General features: G+C 32.7%; 9 protein-coding genes, 1 non-coding gene and 4 pseudogenes across 14 annotated transcripts, besides 4 other annotated features; 8 read left to right on the top strand and 6 right to left on the bottom strand.

Annotated features, from left to right (window-relative positions):
* Positions 1-14,723: part of a mobile genetic element that runs on past the window's edge.
* TVAGG3_0367190 lies at positions 358-1,157 on the top strand (annotated as a pseudogene). The gene has a single exon. A coding segment is annotated over exon 1 (800 nt).
* Positions 1,555-2,520, top strand: TVAGG3_0367180 (organellar and viral DNA polymerase type B; the record flags this gene model as incomplete). The annotated part of the gene is made up of 1 exon (XM_051231621.1): positions 1,555-2,520. One exon carries the CDS (start codon positions 1,555-1,557, stop codon positions 2,518-2,520), a length of 966 nt encoding a protein of 321 aa, XP_051101351.1.
* On the bottom strand, positions 2,619-3,284 carry TVAGG3_0367170 (uncharacterized protein; the record flags this gene model as incomplete). The annotated part of the gene is made up of 1 exon (XM_051231620.1): positions 2,619-3,284. The coding sequence occupies one exon, from the start codon at positions 3,282-3,284 to the stop codon at positions 2,619-2,621; it is 666 nt and encodes a 221-aa protein (XP_051101350.1).
* TVAGG3_0367160 (uncharacterized protein) lies at positions 3,845-4,219 on the bottom strand (the record flags this gene model as incomplete). Its single annotated transcript, XM_051231619.1, has 1 exon — positions 3,845-4,219. The coding sequence occupies one exon, from the start codon at positions 4,217-4,219 to the stop codon at positions 3,845-3,847; it is 375 nt and encodes a 124-aa protein (XP_051101349.1).
* TVAGG3_0367150 (KilA, N-terminal/APSES-type HTH, DNA-binding family) lies at positions 4,327-5,154 on the top strand (the record flags this gene model as incomplete). The annotated part of the gene is made up of 1 exon (XM_051231618.1): positions 4,327-5,154. The coding sequence occupies one exon, from the start codon at positions 4,327-4,329 to the stop codon at positions 5,152-5,154; it is 828 nt and encodes a 275-aa protein (XP_051101348.1).
* TVAGG3_0367140 (uncharacterized protein) lies at positions 5,280-5,753 on the bottom strand (the record flags this gene model as incomplete). The annotated part of the gene is made up of 1 exon (XM_051231617.1): positions 5,280-5,753. The coding sequence occupies one exon, from the start codon at positions 5,751-5,753 to the stop codon at positions 5,280-5,282; it is 474 nt and encodes a 157-aa protein (XP_051101347.1).
* On the top strand, positions 5,844-6,841 carry TVAGG3_0367130 (annotated as a pseudogene). The gene has a single exon. A coding segment is annotated over exon 1 (998 nt).
* TVAGG3_0367120 (uncharacterized protein) lies at positions 10,584-10,838 on the bottom strand (the record flags this gene model as incomplete). The annotated part of the gene is made up of 1 exon (XM_051231616.1): positions 10,584-10,838. The coding sequence occupies one exon, from the start codon at positions 10,836-10,838 to the stop codon at positions 10,584-10,586; it is 255 nt and encodes an 84-aa protein (XP_051101346.1).
* TVAGG3_0367110 (uncharacterized protein) lies at positions 10,884-11,318 on the top strand (the record flags this gene model as incomplete). Its single annotated transcript, XM_051231615.1, has 1 exon — positions 10,884-11,318. The coding sequence occupies one exon, from the start codon at positions 10,884-10,886 to the stop codon at positions 11,316-11,318; it is 435 nt and encodes a 144-aa protein (XP_051101345.1).
* On the top strand, positions 12,323-12,918 carry TVAGG3_0367100 (annotated as a pseudogene). The gene has a single exon. A coding segment is annotated over exon 1 (596 nt).
* On the top strand, positions 12,949-13,419 carry TVAGG3_0367090 (annotated as a pseudogene). Its single transcript has one exon. A coding segment is annotated over exon 1 (471 nt).
* A 977-nt stretch (positions 14,724-15,700) lies between the features above and the next one.
* Positions 15,701-15,738: a mobile genetic element.
* A 345-nt stretch (positions 15,739-16,083) lies between these two features.
* TVAGG3_0367060 lies at positions 16,084-16,157 on the top strand. The gene has a single exon. It is a non-coding gene; the product is annotated as a tRNA-Lys (tRNA).
* A 9-nt stretch (positions 16,158-16,166) lies between these two features.
* Positions 16,167-17,545, bottom strand: TVAGG3_0367050 (uncharacterized protein; the record flags this gene model as incomplete). Its single annotated transcript, XM_001298585.1, has 1 exon — positions 16,317-17,486. The coding sequence occupies one exon, from the start codon at positions 17,484-17,486 to the stop codon at positions 16,317-16,319; it is 1,170 nt and encodes a 389-aa protein (XP_001298586.1).
* A 1,030-nt stretch (positions 17,546-18,575) lies between these two features.
* Positions 18,576-19,262: a mobile genetic element.
* A 1,270-nt stretch (positions 19,263-20,532) lies between these two features.
* Positions 20,533-23,351: part of a mobile genetic element that runs on past the window's edge.
* TVAGG3_0367030 (ribonuclease H-like family) lies at positions 21,123-22,244 on the bottom strand (the record flags this gene model as incomplete). The annotated part of the gene is made up of 1 exon (XM_051231614.1): positions 21,123-22,244. The coding sequence occupies one exon, from the start codon at positions 22,242-22,244 to the stop codon at positions 21,123-21,125; it is 1,122 nt and encodes a 373-aa protein (XP_051101344.1).

Here is a 23,351-nt window from a genome sequence, read left to right as displayed (position 1 = left end):
TGACTGTATTTGCATGGAATAGAGTTCAATGAACGCGCTTGAGCCTAGAATAAAATCTTTAACTTTACATAAATGAGCTTGAAAGAAGTATTCGAACAACATCCATGGAGGTCTTTTAAGAAATTCAATGAAGCTGCAAAGAGTTCGGGATTTACTAACAGAGCTGAAGTGAAAAGGTTCTTTGACAAAAATGTTGTACATCAAACAAAAATAAATCCTTACGACTACTTTTTACCAATTTACTCCAACACTCCTGACGCATACCAATTTGACACTCTCATTCAAAGCAGAAAAGGAGGACATAAACCATTCCTCATCTTCATAAATGTTAACACTCGTAAAGCATATGCGTATATAATGAGAAATAAAGGAACTCATGAAGTGTTAAGAGTTTTACAAAAGTTTGTAGCAGAACATAGCCCAAGTATTTTAACATCAGACCAAGACGGTGCATACCTCAGCAATGAAATCACAGAATTTCTCATTAAGCATAACATAACTCACTACACTACTGAAGACCATAACCATAACATACTCGTATCATTAATCGCTTCATAAGAACGCTCAGAGATTTAAATCAAGAGCGAGACTTTACCGAAGAAACAATGAAACATTTTCTCGAAGTATATAATTCCTCAACACATTCTACAACAGGACATACACCAAATTCAATGACACAACAACAAGAAGAAAAGTATATACAAAAGAAACGAAGTCAAACACAAAATATCAGAAATTCAACACAATTTACTCTCATTCCTGGTACAAAAGTTCGTGTAGTTCTTGACGACAAACCGTTGACAAAGAAACGTTTAAGGTTAAGTCGAAATTATTATATCGTAGACTCTACGCAAGGTAATGGATATCTTATAAAAGCTGCTGACGACTCCATAGCATTTTACCCTCGACATAAATTAGTCGAAAGTAGTAATGGCAAACTTGCTGAAACCATTGACGAAGCAAAGCGAGGAGTGGTTATTGAAATACTTGACTATAACACAAACGATGACACTTATAAAGTAAGATATGAAGGAGGCGTTGAAGATGTTATACCATCTAAGAACTTGAGAGAATCTAAACCAACTCATCTGGGACCATTAGAGCGGGAGTACTGGAAAGATAAAAACATGCCAGAAAGAATAAGAAAATTCTTCTAAACTTTTTCGTTGGATGTAAATCAGACATGAATGAGAACAGTCATGTATTATTAATGTTTTCATAAATTTACACCAAAAATAAATTTAGGTGAAGGGGTGAGATGTCACCTGTTTTCTCACCTAATTTCTCACCCTTTGGGTCTCTTTTTTCACCCTCGTGACTTTGTCATAACTTCTTCGTAAATGCTTTGTCATAACTTCTTCGTAAATGAGTGTAAATGACCAAAAATAAATTTAGGTGAAGAGGTGAGATGTCACCTGTTTTCTCACCTAATTTCTCACCCTCAGCCGCTAAGCGGCGAGACCCAAAGGGTCTTGAATTTTTGACATTTCCTTAAGATAGAAAAATAAAGTTAGTTTTTATTTTTATTTATTTTTTTATTTTGTATGTAAAGATATGATTTCAACAATCGGCACAACAACAATTCAAGCCGCGAACGGCGGGACTCTGTCCACAACAACAGCACCAAACTCGTTAGTCATGAATCCAACATCTATGTTAGTAGAGATGAAAAGCTTCATTCCTTCTTCATATACTTTCGAAACAGAAATCCAGAAGATAAAGCAAGAACTTTTAACATCTAATTTAAACTGTAGTGCGAAAGATGAAACAAATGAACAGTATCTTTATGAAATGCAGGACATTATTGACCATTTACCTAAACTACCTGAAATTCAGCATCAAAAACTAACTATTCCTGAATTCGATGAAATAGAAGTGAAACCAACTGACTCAGTAGAAATAAAGAAGTTCATTCGAAAGGTAAACTATGAGTTTCTAGGATATCATTGCAACCATAAGGTTATGGACAAAGATTGCGACATGGTATATAAGAATGTTTCTGACATATATAAATCCGGGGAGTTTAAGACCTACGATAACTTTGTTTCGTTAGTTGCTGAATGTGTATGGCAGATAAGAGATAAAGATAGAAGAGGTAAGATATGGACTGAACAGATAAAACCAGCAACTTTTGAGTTAAAGAAAACCATTGACGCCTTAGTTGTTTTAGCAGGTAAGGTTTCAGAATATAACGCAAAAATGAATCCGCAATGTTCTAAATGTAAAGCGGCAATGAGGAAATATAACTACTCCGTCAAAGAGATAGAAAGAATGCGAAACGACTATGCAGACTTAAAGAAAGAAGCAGAAAAGCCAGCAGAAAATAAAATGGACATGTTAGCATTTCTGAACAAAAACTATCCAACAGCAGAAGATTTCCTATTATCTGACGTCAAGAAGAAGTATAAAGAAACTTTCGGTATCGTTAAAACATTCGATATCCTCAGCGAAGAAATAGAAGCTACAAAACTGTTTAGGATTTCAAATATACATCGTACAATTCATGTAAAACGCTTGTGAAAAACTGGGGTGAGAAATTAGGTGAGAAAACAGGTGAGATGTCACCTCTTCACCTAAACATTATTTTTTGGTGAATTCAATAAAAATAAATGGTTCATTTACTCACAATATTTTTGTACAAAACGACCCCAAACTTTTAACTTCTTTTCTGCAGCTTCAAATGCTATCTTAGCGAGTTCATATTCTCTAAATTCTCTCTTTAAATCTTCTTGTTCCCATTGGTCTAGTTCGTATGGAGAATCTCTATAACCATAATATATCTCACGTTCATGTTCTAATTGTTTTTCACACATTTTTCCAACTTCTTCTTCGAACAAAGGTTTAGCATTCTCCACTGTATCTTCGAGTTCTTCTTCATCTAACTTCTCATGAACTTTCTTGTCTATGGAGTCCATAATATCTTTGACATAAAATGCATACTTTACAGAGCACCATTCAGCAACAAAATGAACGAGGTCAGCATGTATGTAAATACCTTTGAATTCATTCATAACGCCCTTAGTAAGCTCATAAAATGCTTGTTTTGAGGTTGAGCCACTTTTGGCTCGACCGTATTCTTTCAACCAAAACTCAAGAATTTCCTGCATTTTAGTACTATTGAGAAATCTGTTTAAATGGTTTAACTTTCCTGCTTCTCTCGCCATCTTTGTTGCATTAATGTAACCATCCTTGTCTCTACGTAAGACTTCAATACCATTATAAGTGCCTTTTGTGAATGTTTCACCATTAGATTTGTTCGTGAATGTTTTTGCTTCGACTGACATTTCTGTTCTTACATACAAAATAAAAAAATAAATAAAAATAAAAACTAACTTTATTTTTGGTCTTTTGTGAAAATTCATGACAAATTCAAGACCCTTTGGGTCTCGCCGCTTAGCGGCTGAGGGTGAGAAATTAGGTGAGAAAACAGGTGACATCTCACCTCTTCACCTAAATTATGGGCTTCGCCCTTGCCGCTAGCGGCTTATTTTAGGTCAAAGCTTCCACGAGAGAAAAGATTCCTCATTCGCTAAGGATTCCAAAAATGAAAAAATCATTGATTTCGGCTGAGAAAAAACAGCAAAACCCTTCTTCCACGGGAACAAAGAAATAAAGAAGAAATAAAGAAGAAATAAAGTAAATTTTTTATTTATTCCCGTGGAAGATAGAGCACTTTTATGACACTTTTTATTCACGACAAACAAGACAAATAAAGAAAATAAGAAAATACGGCGCTGTCGCGGTTCGAACCACAGACCCTGACCCCTCCATAACACCACCTTTGACCACTGTGCTACGTAGCCTGTCGACATAAGATTTTATAAATTGCATATTTGACGTAAATTTATTTCCATCTGGCTTCCCACTGCATAAGATATTCATACGTGTTTGTAAGACATTCATTAAACTTCTTTTCTATTGCATCTAATCTTGCGTTATTTTTTTCAATAACTTGTCTGTATTCTTCATCATCTCCAGCAGTGTTTGGGTCTTCACGTTTAAAATATTCATTGTTAACCAATTTTTTATCTACAAATTTTATTAGTGTTTGATTCACTTCGTTATGATAACGGTCATATTCTTTCAATACGTAAGTGAAGACAAAATGCGTCGTACCTTCAATCTTAAAGCTTAAAGAACTTTCAACACAGTTTTGAGGGTCTGTCAGTGCGTCAATGAGATAGTATTCGAAGTCAGTCAATAATCTTTTTAAAGTCATTTCATACAGGATAAAATTTAATGTTGTGAAGAAATAGTGTTTATCTCAGAAAAAATAAAGTTAGTTTTTATTTTATTTATTTTTTTATCCTGTATGTAAGAACAGTAATGTCAACATTAGAGAACACAACAACTGCTATCGTTCATGAAGCCATAAATGAAGAATACGAATACATACAGTATAACAAACAGTTACGTCTCATTCGTTCAGTCAAAGATGATATGTATCAAATGCAAAGTATAATGAACGCTCTTCGTTCTACAAAGCAAGCATATCATTGGTTTGAAAACCAACAGGCAAAAGAACTTTTAGAAGAATTTCCTCATATGATTGCTTCCCTCGGTTTTCCGAGGGAAGAGATTCCGTACGAAAATCGCAAGAATTTGGCTCCTGGTTTGAAAGGTTATTATGTTCATAGACTTTTAGTAAATGCTGTAGCAATGTGGGCTTCACCTCGTTATGCTTGTTATATTTTCATGATGTTAGATGAACTATATAAAGCAGAACGTGGAGAGATGGAAAAGAAACTTCAAGCAAAAGATGAAGTCATTGAATCCAAAGACAAAAGCATACAGAAAAGAATACCACGTTCAGTACCAAAAGGAAAGGAAAAGAGTTATAAGTATATGATTTATACTGAAGAGATGGAAAATGAAGAAGATAGAGATATGGTTATGTTGCATTTAGTCAGAAGAAACAACAAAAGCTTTTACGACCTTGCTAAAATATATAAATCTGACAGAAACTGGTTCTATCGTGAAAACTTACCGATTTCAATGACACCGAATGAGCAAATAAAAGAAATTGTCAAAAATACTCTTCCTCAAACACACTATGACATCAAAGGTTGCACAATACTTACCTTCAAAGAAGACTTAACATTACTGAAGGAAAAAATAACAGAATATTTCGATAACTTCAAAGAGGAAGAATGAAGTCACGACAACATTAACGAAGAAGTCACGACAACATTAACGAAGAGAGAATGAGGTGAAAAAACAGACCCAAAGGGTCAGAAATTAGGTGATATCTCACCTCTTCACCAAAAATATATTTTTGGTTAAATAGCTTCAGGGTCAATTTCTTCAACCATTTCACTTCCTTCGTCAATGTCAATTGAAGCTTCTTCAACCTTTGGTAAGAATTTCTGTATAACATCTTTGTTCGTTATTGTCTTCAGAGATGAAGGATAATATTTCACAGATGTTTCACCCTTCTTATATTCTTTCTGTTCGGAAAGATTCATAGCAATACTGAAGAAGTCAATGTTGGAGTTCTTTATGACAGTATAGTGTGTATCTTTGACATTCACGAAGAAACCCTTTTGTTTCAAAACTACTGCTAACTCTTGTGAAGTATAACGTTTGCGGTCAATGACGATAGCTAATGGTCTGACATACTGACCAAACTTAGATTCTTTCACAAACTTCTTGTTAAAGATAACATTAACGTTTGAAGCATTATTGAACTCATTCTTGATGACAGTAGCGAGAGCATTGTATGAAAAGAACTTGCAATCTTGCATGTGTTTCATTAAAATAAAAATATTAAATTATTTTGAAAAATAACTTAAAAAAAATCTAATCTAATTTTTCAAAAAATATTTTTTTATTTCCTACTAAAGATGTATCGGAAGTTGTCTAAGTTAGAACACTCGGAAATAAAACAACTTCTTACAGAAGCTAATATAGATGTTGCAAAGCATTACACAACAAACAAAAAGGCACTCGCTGACTTCATTAAAGACTATAATGGTGCAATAACTTATGATAGAATTCATGATCACATTAATAACAAAACATTTCCTTTAAATGACATTGCTATTGACTTATATCATAGACGTTCAATACCTCATGAAGTAAGAAGAGAGATGTTTGACATAACAAAGCCGCATGACGGCGCGGGCGTAGCCCATGCAAACGTTGGTGAAACAAGAAGAAGAGACGACACACTGAAACAACAGAGAAGAGAGATGTTTAAAAGTGCTATAGAACAAGTTCGCAAAGCTAACGATGTCATTCGTTCCATTGACGACAAACCAAAAGAAGGTGAGAGATGGTTAAAGAAAGATGAAGAGAATAGGAAGAGAAATGTGAAGTCAGGCAATAGACTCATTGACTTTAACATCGAAGCTTTAGATGAACCAAACAGAGAATATTTACACAAACATTTCGGTAAGGTTTTCATGAGACTCTTAGAGAAAATTAAAATAAACTCGCACAACAGAGATGGATGGTATGTTATAAACTTGGTGGAAAGTATGAATGTTCTACGTTAAACCTCAATAATATTGGAACATTACTACATCAGCTCTTGAAGGAGAACTTTATATCAGAGATAGAAGCAAATGCTGCAGGTATTGTTGAAATGCACTATGACTTCTTCTTGACAAACATAAAGAATCTTACCGAAATAAAGATGTATGATTTAACAGAATATGAAGGCTTAACGATGTCAGATGTAAAGAAAGGCAAACCAAAAAAGAGACCATATAGAGATGAAAGCACACTGACAAATGACCAGAAAGCCATTTTGGAAGCTCTTAAGCAAACAGGAAACCCAGCACTTATAGAAAGCTTTTGGAAAGATAATGGTGAAAAGAAGTTTATAAGAAGAGAAGCGGTCAGTTCTGGAAGTATCTTTGCACATTACCTATAAATCTTGAACGCTACCAAATCTTCAATGAACTGAACAAAAGAACTGCAACACTTATGACAGAGGACAATTGTTTCGTTATGCTTGCATTCAGGCTGGAGTAAATGAAGAAACTATTGACCACATGAGAGAAGTCATTCGTTTAGAGACTTTCCTCAAAGTAAAGTACAAGAAATTTCCGATTCAACAGGTATAGCATTTAATGTTACCATTGTTACTTCAATGACTCAAGACATAATGAAATAAAGAGATACATACCAAAAGAATGTGAAACTGTTCGAACTATTGACTTACTTCTTGTTGAAGACCACTACATGCTAAATGAAAGATTACCAATGACAACAACATACTTCATTCGAAACTATATAGAAATCTTGAAGGAGTGTGGTGGAATGAACATTGAGAAACAGATGAAGATTTATACAAAGAGAGAAGATAAATATGTAGTTCGTTATGATAGAACAACACCGCTATGGGATGTTATGAAAACATTGTGGGAGTGCAAATATTTCGAACCTATTTCTTATGGAGAACTTTTCACATATACTACTGACTTATATAAACAGAACCTTGCACCATTTAAAGATTTGACATATGCTCCAAAGTATTGTGTACAACTGAAGAAGAAAGCAGAGTCAAAAGAAGTAAATAAAGCTAAATGTAAATTCATTCCTGAGCACGTTTTCTTTGCTGACTTTGAGTGTAGTACGGATGGCTTTCATAAAGCTTTTAACATCTGTTATGACAGTGAAGATGGTTCAGTTAGTGAAAGCATTTGGGGTCAAAACTGTGCAACAGAATTTTTGGAAAGACTCCCTGACAAGAGTTTAATATATTTTCACAACCTCAGTTATGACATAAACTTCATCTTAAGACACATGACAGAAGTGAAAGGAACTCCCATCATTAAAGGTTCACGAACAATGCAAATAACTGGTTTATATAAAGGACGGGCAATTATTATAAAAGACTCTTACAGTGTTATAAATAAGAAGCTTAAACTATTTCCTGCTATGTTTAACTTACAAACAGGACCGAAAGAAGTATTTCCATATAACTACTACAGCAGTGTTTTGTTAGCAAATGACAACAGAACTGGTGTCATTTCTGAAGCATGTAAGTTTATCCATGATGCAGATACATTCATGAAAAACATAGATTCCATCAAAGGTTGCAGAATAGATGAAAACCACTTCGACTTAGAAAATATAGCACGTTTTACTGCAAAAAGATGTAAGAATTTTAAGAGAAGGTTTTGTAAAGTTCCGCAATGACTTATTGAAAGAGTTTGATTTAAACGTTTATGACTACGTTAGTATTTGTTCTATTGCTAACAAATTGTTTTGAGAACAGAGTATACTTCCCGAATGGAAATCTTTATGACCTCTCAAATAAACCAAGAGAATTTATTTCGAGATGCATTCAAGGTGGAAGATGTATGTTGTCAGATAACATGAAACAAAAGAGCAAAAAGAAACTCATTGCTGACTTCGACACTGTTTCATTATATCCTTCAGCTATAGCAAGACTTTATACTTTAGAAGGAATTCCAAAAGTATTGAAGGATGAGATGTTAAGCACAGAGTATCTCATGAGACATTTATTCGATGACGACCAAAAGGAACCCATTGGTGAAAAGTTTATGTCTGGCTTCTTTGTTCTCATTAAGATAACAGAGATTGGTATACCCAGACACTTTCATTTAATAGTTTTGCGACCCTGAACTAAATCCAGAACTTAACGTTCCAAGAAGTTCAAACACTTGCTGTCTCATGTATGTTGACCATATAACATTACAAGACCTCATAAAATATCAAGGTGTCAAATGTGAAGTGTTGCAAGGATACTATTACGATGGAAACAGAGATATGAGAATAAGAGATGAAGTAAAGAAGTTGTTTGAGTTAAGGTTAAAGTATAAGAAAGAAGGAAATCCTTTGCAAGAAATTATAAAACTCATTCTGAACAGCATTTATGGCAAAACTATTCTATCTCCTATTGAGTCAAAAATAACCATAGTAAATGACAAAGATGCTATAAGATATGCTATAAGAAATTACAACCATATAGTGAAGTTCGAAGGTTTGGATGGTTCAGATAAAACTATTTTCAAGCTAACGAAAAGCATTTGCAGACACTTTAACTTCTGTCCACTTGGTTAATATTCTGTCTATGTCAAAACGTATTATGAATGAAGTATTCTGTACTGCTGAAGATATGGGTCTTCAAATCTTTTACCAGGATACCGACAGTATGCACTTATATAATGAAGACATACCAAAGCTTGCAGCAGAGTTTAAGAAGAGATATGGTCGCGAACTTATAGGAAAGAACCTTGGTCAATTTCATAGCGACTTTGCAGAAATAACACCTGGAAAACAAAGTTTAGCTTATAAAAGTATTTTCTGTGGAAAGAAGACCTACATAGACTTACTCACTAACGATTTAAATGAAGTTGCATTTCACTGCAGAATGAAAGGCGTGAAGCAAGATGTTATTGCTTTAACCGCTAATGAAATGTTTCCTGAAGCTATACAATGCTATTACAATGAAGATAAGAACATTCACATACCTGTTGGAACATATGACAAAGACTCTGAGTTCAGTTTAATGAAACTTTACAAAGCACTTTATGATGGTCAAGAGATTGCATTCGACTTATGTAAGTCATGTCAACCTTGCTTTGCTGAAAAGTTCAACTTTTCAATAACGACTAAAACAAGCTTTATTCGTAAGTTGAAGTTCTGAGGTCATGGGCTTCGCCTTGCCGCTAGCGGCTTATTTTTGTCAGCAATGAGGTCATTCGTGATAAAAATAAAGCTAGCGTAGATTTTACAATACTGCGATGGTAGAGTTTAAGAGTTGTGCTTCAATGTAGAGACAGTCCTTATGGTCTGGAGGCAAGAACACTGGACATTTATGGTCATGAGTGGAGAACATGTCTATCCAAAACTCACGATTGAAGCCAGTTAATTTATAGTATTTAGGGTTAGGAAGTGGTGAAGTTCTTGTATGACCAATGAACTCATTTTCAACTCCTTTACTTAAGTTTGAATATAATATAGCTTGCTTTCTATCCAAATGCCAGGTGTTACAATCTTTGAAAATTCATTTTTCCTCGGAAGCATTGCATCATAATTGAAAACATTCTTAAAATCATCACTTGGTTCGGAGATTTGAAATCTTATACGTAATGGATTTTTTTTCTTTTTAGCTACTTCATTGAATGGTGAGAATACAATGATTGACAGTCATGAGTTCCATCTTCATTTTCATTAAATTCTAATGAAAGTCTATAAGTTGTGGCTGACTACCTTCTTCTTTCAGTTGTGCAAGAAACTCACGTAAAGCTGTAAAGTTTGTACTTCAATGTTGAACTTTTTCTCGAACATATCATTAAATGAAATCATACATTGCAACAATGTTGTATCGTCTTTAAAGTATTTGTATATGTGAATGTTTTGGGCGCTTAAAGACTGTTCGTCATTTTCTATCTCGACTTGAAGTATAAAGTCAACCTTTCTGAAAGCACGTGTTATATACATAGATGTTATGCAATGTACTTCTCTTCATTTATGTTCACAATCCAGTCTGTTGGAAACTTAAACGTTACTCTGTTCCCCTTTATTTTGACGTCAGGGTTTTCACTACTGAACGCAACAGATAAAGGTATTTGTCTATACATTTAATTCGGATAAAAATAAACCATTTACTCTTTCTTTGCTTCAGCTTCTTTAGCTTTTGCTTCTTCTCTAGCTTTTTTCGCCAGCAAACGTGGGTTCTTCTGTCTTCCAGCAGCTAATGCAGCAAGTTGTTTTTCACTAAGTTTTCTCTTTGGTCTCTCTGGCTTTTGTTCTGGTTTTTGTTCCTTCAGTTCGGATAAAATTTGCTCGCGAATTTCTTTCTTCAATGCTTCAACATCTATGACACCTTGGGTCTTGTCCGTAGGGCTTGTCTGAGTCATTTGACTGCAGATAAAAAACAAAATTAAAACTTTAACCGATGTAAAATGAGCTTGTCAAAATCAGAACGAGAGTCTATTATATTAAATGACGCCAGAGGAATACAACATCCTTTCTATTACGTAAGTCAGAGTAAAGATGGTAAAATATACGTAAGAAAAAGAAAGGTTCCATTAGCGAATACAGAGAGCGACAACATTAAGGTGCATGGCAAGGGTGAAGCCCACGAAGCCCATATAAAACCTTCTGTTCAAACTGAAAAGTCAATAGAACCAGAAGAAAAGAAGCCAGATGTACTTTCAATAACGAACCAAGAGCTTATTGCAAAGTTCGTGAATTTCATTGAAAAACAAACCGAGTCAAAGAACCCTGACCCGCCAGTGAAAGAAGTTGAGACAAAAGAGAATGTACAGTTCATTGAAAATGTCAAGAAACAACTTCCACCACGAATGCCAAGAAGAAGAGTGAGAATAATGAAGTAAATAGATATTTTTATCTGAAGTAAATACATGCAGAACGAACAGTTAAACGAATTTACTCCAGCAGAGCATATTCATCAGATTCGCTCATATTTCGATATCATAGACAATGCAGTTCAAATTGGTGACACTAATAGAAAATATTCTGACGCAAAGATTCCATCACAACCTGGAACTGCTAAAGATAACACATGGGTAACATTCAATCTCTCACCTCCTGGTGAAAATATGTTGGACCTTTACAATACATTCATTACGTATAAAATGGAAGGTCAATTTATTGCAGATAAAGAAATTGGTTCAGGTTCCAATAAAACAACCCACCAGGATTTTGGATTGGTTTCGATGACGCTTTCTATGCAGTTGCTGGATATCAAATCCTTGCAAATGGTCGTATCGTATATTCTCAAGACAACGCAAGAGAAGAAGCATATATAACTTCAAACTCACAAACTACCGAACAAATAAAGAAAGTAGATGTTTTTTCAAAGACTCGACATGAAGATGTATGGAGTCATTCGGGAACATGCAGAACAGGACAAATTGTTAGTGGTCCAATTACAGCAGGAAAATCATTTGATTTTAAGCTTCGTTTAAGAATTCCTGTTAGAAGATTCCTTCCATTAGAAGCTATTCGATTTATTCCAGCTTTTGCAGGAAACATTCAGCTTAAAGTAAAGTTCAGTAGCGACGCCTTACAATGCACATCTATATCTGTAAATGATATCATTGCTTTCAATCCAACTCTTAAAGTTGCATTTGCTTCAGATTCAAATCCACCGACAAATAAATTTGTTCCATGGAATGAACCATTCACTATGATAACGAAGGCAGTAGAAGCTAGTGGAACAGTTACTATTACAACTGTAACCCAGCAACTATTTCGAACAAAGATGGATTTTAATGAATGTTTCATTCATCCAAAGTCATTCTCTTTAGACCCTAACATTTATACAGAACTTGTAGAACATTATACAAACGAGGCTTTATGTTTTCCTGTTAAAGTTATGGATTGGATTCCTATGGACGGTTCATTCTCAAAGAATACAGATAGTTCAAGTGCAACATTTACAGCAGCTTATACGCCTATTAATGTTAAAAGTATTTGGGCACTATTTAGAAAGAAAGACAACTATTATGTTAATTTTGAGAACCCTAAGTTTAAATATCTTCAGCTTTCCATGGGAGCTTATGGAAATATGCCTGCAGAACCTGAAAAATCATATGGACCTGTATTTTATGAAATGGTTGCGAACGCTTGCAATACAAACAATGATATGATAGGATTTAATGAAGATGTTATGAGGTCATTGGTGGATGATGGTAGTGTGGAACATAAATGGGATAGCTATGACAACACACATTTCTTATGTGGTTTTCCAACAGAAGTGGACTTTTGCTTCCAGCAAGGTCAAACATCTACTGCTCCAATAACATACAAATTGTCTGTTAAAGGACCTATTGAACTAGCAACTGAAAACGTACCAAAGCCACTTATTGGATTTATGAGGATTGTTGCTTTGCAATACAAGTAAGACAGTCAGGCATACCAATAATAAGACTTGACGACTATAACTTAGCAACTGACGACAGTGAGGAATAAAGGATGAACGTTTATTTTTAAAGCTTATAAATGAGTTCTTCATCAAGCTCTCGTGAACCTTCACCATCTATGAAACAAACTTTACCAAACGATTATGGAGCACCTATTGAATATTTCTTACGAGCTGCACAATGGCAAAGAGCAGTTTCACAAGGTTAGGTGTTCCACCAGCTCCTGTCAAAAATAGCATTTGGTCAAGTCCTTATATAAAATATGGTCTCCCACTAGGTTTGCTAGCTACAGCAGGAGCAGTAATGATGTTGAAAAGAAATAAAGCAAATGTTATAAATAATACTGAAGTAGCTGAATTTGAACAAACTCCGACACCATCGCCAAAACCAACGTCAAAACCAACGCCTTCACAAACAACACCTTCAATGACTCCTGAACCTATGAAAGTACAAACTCCTGTTCAAAAGTCAACTCCAAAAACCGACTCCAACATTTAAACCAGAACCTACTCCTCAAATAAATCGTAAAACTCCTGCGTTTCCTTACTGAAAAAATAATGTTAGTTTTATTTTATTTGAACATTTTATTTAGAGTAAAATGACGACTAAAGTCACTGAAGCAATGAAACAAAAATTTTTGGTAGAATACATTAAATCAGGAGCGGTTCCAGAAGGTTTTTACGTTCATACTATGAAGGATGGTAGAGTTCAGTTTAGAAAGATAAAGCAACCATTAGATAGAGAAGGTATATTAAGGAAGATTAAACTTCATGAGGACAACATTGCTGAACTTAAGAAGAAGTTAGAAGAGTTGGAGAAAGGAAGAGAGTTATAAAGTAATGAATTCATGAGGTGAAAAAAGAGGTGAAAAAAGAGGTGAGATTTCACCACTTCACCTAAATTTAAATGGATGTTTTCATACGTGTGAGGGTGGTGATATCATTTATTTTAAGTTTATTTTTATATAAATTATTTTTATTTTATTTTTATGTAAATGACAGAACAAAAGCAACTCATTCGAATTCCACAGTATAACAAACATACATTTAAACATTTATTCTTCCTTCCTGAGCATAACATGTTCTTTCAAATACATCCGAGACCAGTTGACTTTTCATTGACTGTGTATAAAGATAGAAATAGTTATATCATTAAACCATACGATGACGAAGGTAAGTTATGTAAATTGTACGTTAAGAAGTTAGAGAAAGTTTATGGCTTCAAGTATGACTACAATAGGGTTAACACTGATGATGAAGATATTGAGGAAAATTTATGAGAACATTAGTGAAGTTGTTAGTGAGAACGATAGTGAGAACGTTTATTTTTACATTAGTGAGTTCGTTAGTGAAGTGGTTGGCGGCTTTGTAAATATTTAATGTTAAGTTAGTGTTGTCGTTTGTGTTGTAAAATATATGTTATCGGTTTCGTAAATATTTAAGGTTAAGTTAGTGTTGTCGTTTGTGTTGCAAAATTTACGTTAACAGTTTTGTAAATATTTAAGGTTAAGTTAGTGTTGTCGTTTGTGTTGCAAAATTTACGTTAACAGTTTTGTAAATATTTAAGGTTAAGTTAGTGTTGTCGTTTGTGTTGCAAAATTTACGTTAACAGTTTTGTAAATATTTAAGGTTAAGTTGTGTTGTCGTTTGTGTTGCAAAATTTACGTTAACAGTTTTGTAAATATTTAAGGTTAAGTTAGTGTTGTCGTTTGTGTTGCAAAATTTACGTTAACAGTTTTGTAAATATTTAAGGTTAAGTTAGTGTTGTCGTTTGTGTTGCAAAATTTACGTTAACAGTTTTGTAAAGTGTCAAATTCACAAGTATTGCGTACGGAGAAACGCAGTGCCACAGTACACGACTTAGCCATACTAACTAACGGCGGTGAAAACCGCGGTGAATTCGGCCAGGTTATGCAGGAAAACGGAATAGTTTTGAAGCACACCTTGCCGTATATGCCAAGACAGAACGGCAAGGTGGAGCGCCTGTGGCCAAGCTTAGAAAAGTTTTTGCCAGACGAGTTGGATGATATTCAATAAATCAAGGACTCGGTTCAGCAGTTCATTGAAAAATACACCAATACACCACATTTATCTCTCGATATTAATCCAAAAACGAATAGTAATTACACTCCTAACGAATTATTCGAAGTTTCAAAATTTTGGTACGAGCCAGAAATGCAAAAATGGGAGTTATATATCAAAGACGAATGGGTCTTAGCAAAATTTGAATAATTACATCATTTTAAATGACTACTAAACAATTTTATTTATGATCAAATTTTATATATTTTTTTGGATCAAATCCATTTTAATAGAATTTATATACTATTCATTTATTAGTAAACACTACCGTATATTATTTTTTAAGCTATCTTATTTTTTGAAGTTTTATTCAAATCTTTGGTCGCAAGAAGAATTGCATGATAAATAAAAACATTTAATCAAAGTCAATTTTATTTTTCATATTCAAATGGACTGAGTGTTAACATTTAACGTTTTTTGCTAATTGTCGTCAAAAATTAGGCGTAAAGCAAAAATTGATATTTCATATGGTTTTATGATAGATAAGCATTATATTCCCACTCATTATATTCGTAAATTTTGAGGTTTATCCTTCGCTTTTAAGATCATTGAATTTGATTTTTATATAAAATAGTTATATATTAGAAAATAATATGAGTTTATGTGATATTATTTTTCAGAAGATTTTGTGTTCTTCTTCAAAATTTTATTTTTTTATTAAAAAGAATCTTTACAAAATATACATTTACTTTAATTAATATTTAAAAACGTGCTCTATCAAAAGTTCCAAAAATTCAATATTTTAGCTTTTCTGAGGTGTCACTTTTGATGAATTTCTGTTTACAACAAAAAATAGATGAGGAATGAACTAATTGATTAAAATTGAAACGAAAGTCATGTTCCAAATTCAAGTTGTTGAATTGGCAATTGAAAATATTTTTTCACCGCAAGTAGAAAAAGTTATTTAGAATAACAAAAGGAAATAAAATTATTTAAAAATCATTAAGTCAAAATTGAGATGCTTCGTTATTTGATACAAATATAGAAAAATTGAGAATTGAGCATTTGAATTGGAATTTAGAAGTATTTAGTAAAAATTATTAACAGGGAAAAAATTGTGAAAAATGTAAATAAATGGCCAAATGTTTGAGATACAATCTGAAAAATTAAAAATACATTTGATAAATGTAGAAGCCTGTGTAGCTCAACCGGATAGAGCATAAGACTCTTAATCTTGGGGTTGCGGGTTCGAGTCCCGCCACTGGCTCTTTTTCTGCTTGGTTTCTTTGTTTTTTGGGATTTTGCTGAGATCAATGTGGAGTATTCTGGAAACACCAAATGACTCAAACCATAAAACAGTTGAACAATTTAACCCCAAAAATAATTTATTCAAATTTAGAATTTTTGAATTATTAATTACAAACATTTACAATTTGTATATCTGTGTATCATTAGCATCAACTGTCTGACCATCAGTTAACAAGATCTCGTAATTTCCATTATTTTCTCCTAAAATTGTTCCAAATAATGATTCGTCCTTGTAAAAACATATTCCTGTTCTATATATATTCAATGATTTCGCACTAACATACTTCTTTAAACAATATTCCGTGTCAGAAACTAAAATTTCTTCTTTTTCAAATGAACCAAAGACCATAAGTATTGTATCCTTCTTGTAAATTGTCTGTCCATCCAATGATGTGCAGTCTTCAGTGGTTTTTGCTAATGCTTCCGGATAAATATCAACAACAAAACCAATGTCTTGGATAGGAAAGAATTTTTTCAACAGATGTTTGATATAAATTTTACGAAATGTTGGAAGAGCAAAATCTCTGATCGCAATTTCGTTGTTTTTACAAAATTCACGAAAATCTGTATCAAAACCATCATCTGATGTGTTTACAGTACGTATATCGCTAAGATTTTGACCTACTTTATGTATCCTGGCGTTTAATTCTTTGAACATCTTTCCAACATCTCTTTTATATAAATGAAACAAATCTTTCTCTTGATGACAGAAAGATTCGACGTATTGTTTATCTTTTAATTCCATTGCTTCCATTTTGTATCGATATTCGTTGAATTTTTGCATAGAAGTCTGATATATCGATAATTCTAATTTCAGTTTGTTTTTTCCACTTTCTTCATTGATTCTAAAGTTTGATATATCTTCACTTATTTTAAACAGATTTCCAGAATTGTTCATAGCTGTTCTGAAGATGTTATCTAGTGGATTTAAGTTATTTCTTATTGAATCAATCTGTTTTTCGATTTCGTCGTATTTGGATGTAAATGTTGATACCTGAAAATTCCTATTAATGCGTTGATTATCAAAGAAGGTTGTAATTGGTTGAAAAATTTGAATAAAAAGGAGTAAATTGTTATGGAAATATGAAGTATTGGAAATAATAGTTTGATATCTTTCTTTTAGATAAGGTTCTGCATCAACGACAATTGATGTTACATATTTTTCCAGACAAGCAATAGATCTTTCATCTTCGAGCGATTGTATTATTGATTGGAAGCATGATTTGAGATATTTTATCTCATGTATCAAATAATCATTATCATTTCCGTTTTCAAATTGTCCATTCATAAAAATAAATAATGGAAAAAAATAATAGTCACTTTTTGATTTTTCAATGATATGAAAATAAATCTCCAAACGAATAATTTGAAATATTTCTTCTTTTTTATTTTTTTAAAAGTGACATTTATGATTGAAAAGAATTAATGCATTTATTCAATTTTATGACTAAACGAGAGAATTTTAACCGTATTTCGAATTTTTAATTATTATTCCGTATTTTTCAGAATTTTGAAAGATTATTTAATAATATCTCGGAAAGAATATTAAATATTTTTTCATTGTTTTCATTGACTTGATTAATTAATTCTCAGGCATAAGGTTGGTGCAAATAAATACATCAAGGTATTTGCCAGTATTTAATAATACGGAATTATACATCCTCCTAGTGATAAATGATTGTTTTGCGAAATGTTTTTATTAGACCAATTAATGAATGTTTTCCTATTCAGATATGTGTTCTAATTATTTTTCAATATTAGTTTTATCCTTTCGTCATAGTTCCTTCAATTGTTTTGAAATCCACTTTTGTGGACGTGCAATACATATGATAATGAATCCATACAACTAAACATTGGTTTGAAAAACTATTTCTTCAGAAATACAAACACCTTCAAAAGTTGGGAGTGAAATTCCTTTTGAGCAATAATCAATAGTTTACAAATTATATTATTCAAGTAATAGTGTTGCATGCTAAGTTCGGTCAACGATAGGAATTGAGGGGAAATTAATCGTCGAGGAAGTACGATTATGTAAAGTAAAAAAATGTTGTGGGATTTTTAATATTGTATATAATTTTATAATAAAATTTTTGTGAAACATTTTAAGAAGCACATATAATTTTTTGAATTTAAAAATTAAAGTAGTGTTGAATGAATTTATTGATTAATTTAATACGGATATTTCTCAAAATTAATCAAAAATAGGTTTTCAGAGAACTTTTGAGATATCTTTTCAAAATGTCTTTTTGAAAATATATAAGTATTATATCAAATTGAAAAAAGGTATTTATCAAAATTCTAAATTCTTAATAAAAAATAACTTTTCAGAGGATTGTGATTTTGAAAGCATGAGTAATAAGTAAAAAATATCTACGATTTTAATGAGGAATTGTTCCTTATGAGGTATACATTATAACTATATACCTCATAAGGAACAATTCCCTCTTGATAGCTGGGAAACTTTCTCTGAATAACTTATCATTTGGAGAAAGTTTCCCAGCTATCTATTAGAAACTAAAGGCTGTGAGGCACTAATATATAATCAGTGCCTCATAGCCTTTAGTTTCTTATTAAAAACGAGAAAACTTGTTCGAAATGATAAACAATTTCGAACAAGTTTTCTCGTTTTAAGGAGGGAATTGTTCCTTATGAGGTATACAGTATGAATATATACCTCATAAGGAACAATTCTTTCTTTAAATAGGAGAAACTTTGTCCGAATGTTAAACTATTCGGACAAAGTTTCTCCCATTTGTAGTGGAGATGGAAGGCTTTGAGGTATATTATATTAATATGTACCCCAAAGCCTTCCATCTCCACTTGAAAGTTCCAAAACTTTGGGTTAATTGCAAGACATTAACCCAAAGTTTTGGAACTTTCTAGAAGGAATTGCAGGGTAAGAGGTATATATTCATACTATGTACCTCTTACCCTGCAATTCCTTCTTAAAATGGGAGAAACTTTGTCCGAATGTTAAACTATTCGGACAAAGTTTCTCCCATTTGTAGTGGAGATGGAAGGCTTTGAGGTATATTATATTAATATGTACCCCAAAGCCTTCCATCTTTATTGTACAATTTAAAAATTCAGGAAAAATGTAATAAGATTTTTATAAAAATTAAGGGTGCACCCGTATGTACGTTTATTTGAGAGGAGGAGGATTACCCTCTCAATTTTGAGGGATTCGTTAGTTTATTTTCTCGATGAATATGCAATAAAATTTGATTTTTACCTTATCAATATACTTCATATAATATACACATGTTCATGTAAAAACTTTTTCCCAAAATCCTCAGGAATTATTGGATTTTTGAATTTTAAGAATTTTTTTCGAATTTTTTTGAAAAAAAAATATTTTCAGAACAGCCTTAACGGCTAAGATTTAGGAACAATGTTAAGTATCAAAAAGAAAGGAGGTCTGATATAGACAACATATATCGTTGAAGGTTGAAAAAATCTCTAATATTTGAGCCCAAAATTTCAAATTTTAATTTTTTGAAAAAAGAGGCCACCCGTATGTACGTTTATTTGAGAGGAGGAGAATTATATTTTTGAAAGGGTGAAACATTATGAATATGTTAATTATATAATAATATGTATTATTATAAAAAAGAAAAAATAAAGCACGTTAAAATTTTTCTTTCTTGATTTTTTACAAAATCTACTTAGAATTATGCAAAATATGACTAAATAATTATAAATTTCAAGTTAAATTTTAATTTTGATAAATAATTTAAGGGTCCACTGTAAGGCCAAATAAGGCCTATCGTCGTCCCAAAAATATTGCTCAAGATGGTGTTTTTACTAAGGCCCAAAACTTAAAAAAACACAAAAAAATTAACTTTACTCTTTTGAGATCCTTATCAGATGTGCAACAATTTGATGCAGTATTGCAATTCGAATCCGATTTTTTAATGTAGATGTACTCTAACATTCTTGAAAAAATGCAAAATGATATTAATTAAGCTTTTCATTTCTGTATCATACACGAAACAAAATCATTCATTATACTAAACTTTATCAAAGTTTGAATAATGAAAAAAATAATATCTAAATTTTTACATTGAGTCGTCTATTGATATGGTCAATATTAAATCGTTTAAAACTGGGCATTAGCCAGAATAATACCCACTAAAATACACATTTTTTAAAATTTTATCAATTTGTTTTGGTATATCTTTATGATAATGAATAAAATGCTTATCTTTCATAAGTCAATACATAATTTATGCTGAAACACAAAAAATAACACGAAAATTTTTGAGTAGTAGGATAGGATGGGGTGTGTGACTTTTTTTGTTACGTCTATATATAGATGAAGGTATATTTTAATGTAGAGATGTGAAAACTTAAATTTTATAATCCCTGGGATGCACTTTCTTCGATTTTTTTAAAATTTTTGGGATAAATTTTGACATCTTTTTTTTTGCTGGCGACCCCCCACCCGTTCACAAAAAAAAATATCGAGCGAAGGGGGGTCGCCAGCAAAAATCGAAAATTTTTTTTGGTGAACGGGGGGTCGCCAGCGAGAACCTTAAAAATAAACTTCAGAAAAAAAATCTAAAAAGAAAAAAACGAAAAGGCCCTGGGTCGAACTGGGGAACTTAAGGCTTATACTATGACTCTTACCACTGAACTATATTATCTGTGGATCGGTGCTTTATAAATTGTAAATATAAAGATTATCATAACGAATTAAAATATAAAATAATAAATATTACTCTTATATATTATTAGATTTTAAATTACAAAATAATAATAACAAAAAAAATATTCATGACCGGAGGTTTTAATTAATGTTTAATGAAAGAGAACGATTCATTATAAATTATTGAATGTTAAATTGTTGTAAAAACACATTGAAATATTTGTGAAGAAAATGGCTATTTAATATTGAAAAATAAATAATAACAAAATGTTTATTTCATTTAGTTGCCATTAAGATATGACGGCTATTTAACAAGTTTTTCTTGGATCTTAACCGCCTAACGTTCAAAATTAACCTTTGTGCTTTGATATTACGTTCACATGTTGCCTCCGAAGGAGATGAACATAACAAGCGTAATGCTATTTCCGCAAGGATGGATTTTTCTCCAATTCTATGCGAGATCTCTTCCCAAGCATAATTTTGTGCCTCGTCCATCAGATCGTTCTCAAAGATGTCTGATTCCTTATTGATGAACGTATTATATAACGAGAGTACAAGCGTTTTTTGTCTTTCGTTCAATCGGAATTGAACCAAAATGCGCTTGAGGTAATCTTTAGCTGCTGTTAGATCATTTTCGGCAGTCTGATGATTATCCTCGCGTACATCTTGCAATGTAAGCCTAAGTTGATCATCAGATTCGACAATTCTACGAAATGTGCCTTCATCTGTTACATCAATTACAGCGTTTGTGTTACCTTCCTCAAAAATAGAATCCATGTAAATGTCCTGTAAATCTTCTGCCGGATCTTTATCAGGAATATGCTCACTTTGAAAGGAACTCAAGGGATCGGCCAAATCTTCTACTTCTTCGTTTTTAACAAACTTTCTATGGAAGTAGAACCTTCCTCTCGGCGTGAGAGAGAATGCCAAACACCATAGCCCACCAAAGTCAGAGTCCAAGGTATAGCTATCCAATGAAGATGCCAAGATGGATCCGAATGCATTATGCAAATTGGATGTCAAAAGATTGAGAGCTGATATGGCTTTACGAAGCCAAATGTAACAATTTGCCAACAATGCCTTATCCGATTCGAATACTAAGATTAGCTTTTTAAGAACAGCTAAACAATCTTTCAATTGTACGATTTTATCGTGATCTACATTTATATATTGCTTGATTTTGTTTTCGTACTTAAGAATAAAGACACATATATTATAGTCATATATCCATCTGGTGGATACATGCTGTGGACATTGTGCACCTATATCGTCAGCATGAATGCGACAAAGTTCTGCAATTCTGTGCACATCCTTTACTAAACTTTGTAACTGGTTGTTCTTGCCAGCAATATATTGATAGCTGTTGTGGATTCTGTGACACAAACAGGGAATAAGCAATATCTTGTAGTATTTTGGATCTCTGTCATGATAGAATGAATCATTCCAAGTATCTTTGAAGCATTTTAACTGTGCTGGTCCTCCGTCAACTACCACACTACCTATCTTGACTTTCCTAATGTCAATTCTGTTAAATCCTGCTGTTATTGCGGATTTATAATCCTGACTTGTCTGGCCATCCTTCATATCTATCGCCTCTACTGGGTATGGCTTCATTTGCTCCAACGGATTTGTTAAGACAAAATCAAGATTGTGGTAATCATGTGTCTTGCCTTCATCGATGGCGACACAAGTGTATGCTTTTTTGGCGAATTCGAGAACTTTAGCAAGGTGTATGCTGTTAGCAATAGCAATCATTCTATTTCGGATCTCATCACGTGTAATAGGCTTATATAATTTGTCAGCAAGTTTTTCCGGATTGATATTAGCTGACTGAAGTTGTTTGTATTTGTTCATCATTTGATATATTGTGAACATAATGAAAATCTTTGCAACATGCGTGAATTCTGGGGATGCAAATGTGTCTAAGGCAAGGTTGAACTTACCGGTAAAAATGGTCATTTCATCGTATACATTCGATAAATCCAACATTGGATCATTTGGCTGTTTACCTTTATTGTAGTAGTCAAGTAATGTTTGCTGCGATAATGCTTCTCCGGCCTGACATGTGTGAACATGAGTCTTAAGCCAGTTTTTATAATGATCCTCCCTTTGTTCTTGCATTGAACACCGGCAAACTACGCCATCAGATCGTGTCACAAGTTCATTGCATTTTACATACCACTTGGGACTACCTTCATGTTTATATCGCATGTAAACATGTTGTTTCGTTTCAAGATCGGGATATGTTGTGAACCCGACTTCTTTCATTAATGAAGTGATTTCTTAAGTTGAATAAAAACAAATTTGATTGAAATTCATACAAATTTTTTTTATCATTATTATTTAAGATGCTTTTTTATGTTGAATTGTTAATTTTTTTATTTCCACCTGGGATATTTTGAATTGGGCTAGCCCAATCCCACCTCTCAATTTTCTCTCAATTGGGCAATGGGGATCCCATATAAAATGTATTGTAACAAAATTTTACATGCATAATATAGTACA

The sequence above is a fragment of the Trichomonas vaginalis genome, chromosome V, assembly GCF_026262505.1.
Source record: "Trichomonas vaginalis G3 chromosome V, whole genome shotgun sequence".
Lineage (NCBI taxonomy): Eukaryota > Parabasalia > Trichomonadida > Trichomonadidae > Trichomonas > Trichomonas vaginalis.
The sequence above is the reverse complement of the archived record's forward strand: the minus strand, read 5'-3'. Positions and strand labels throughout refer to the sequence as shown.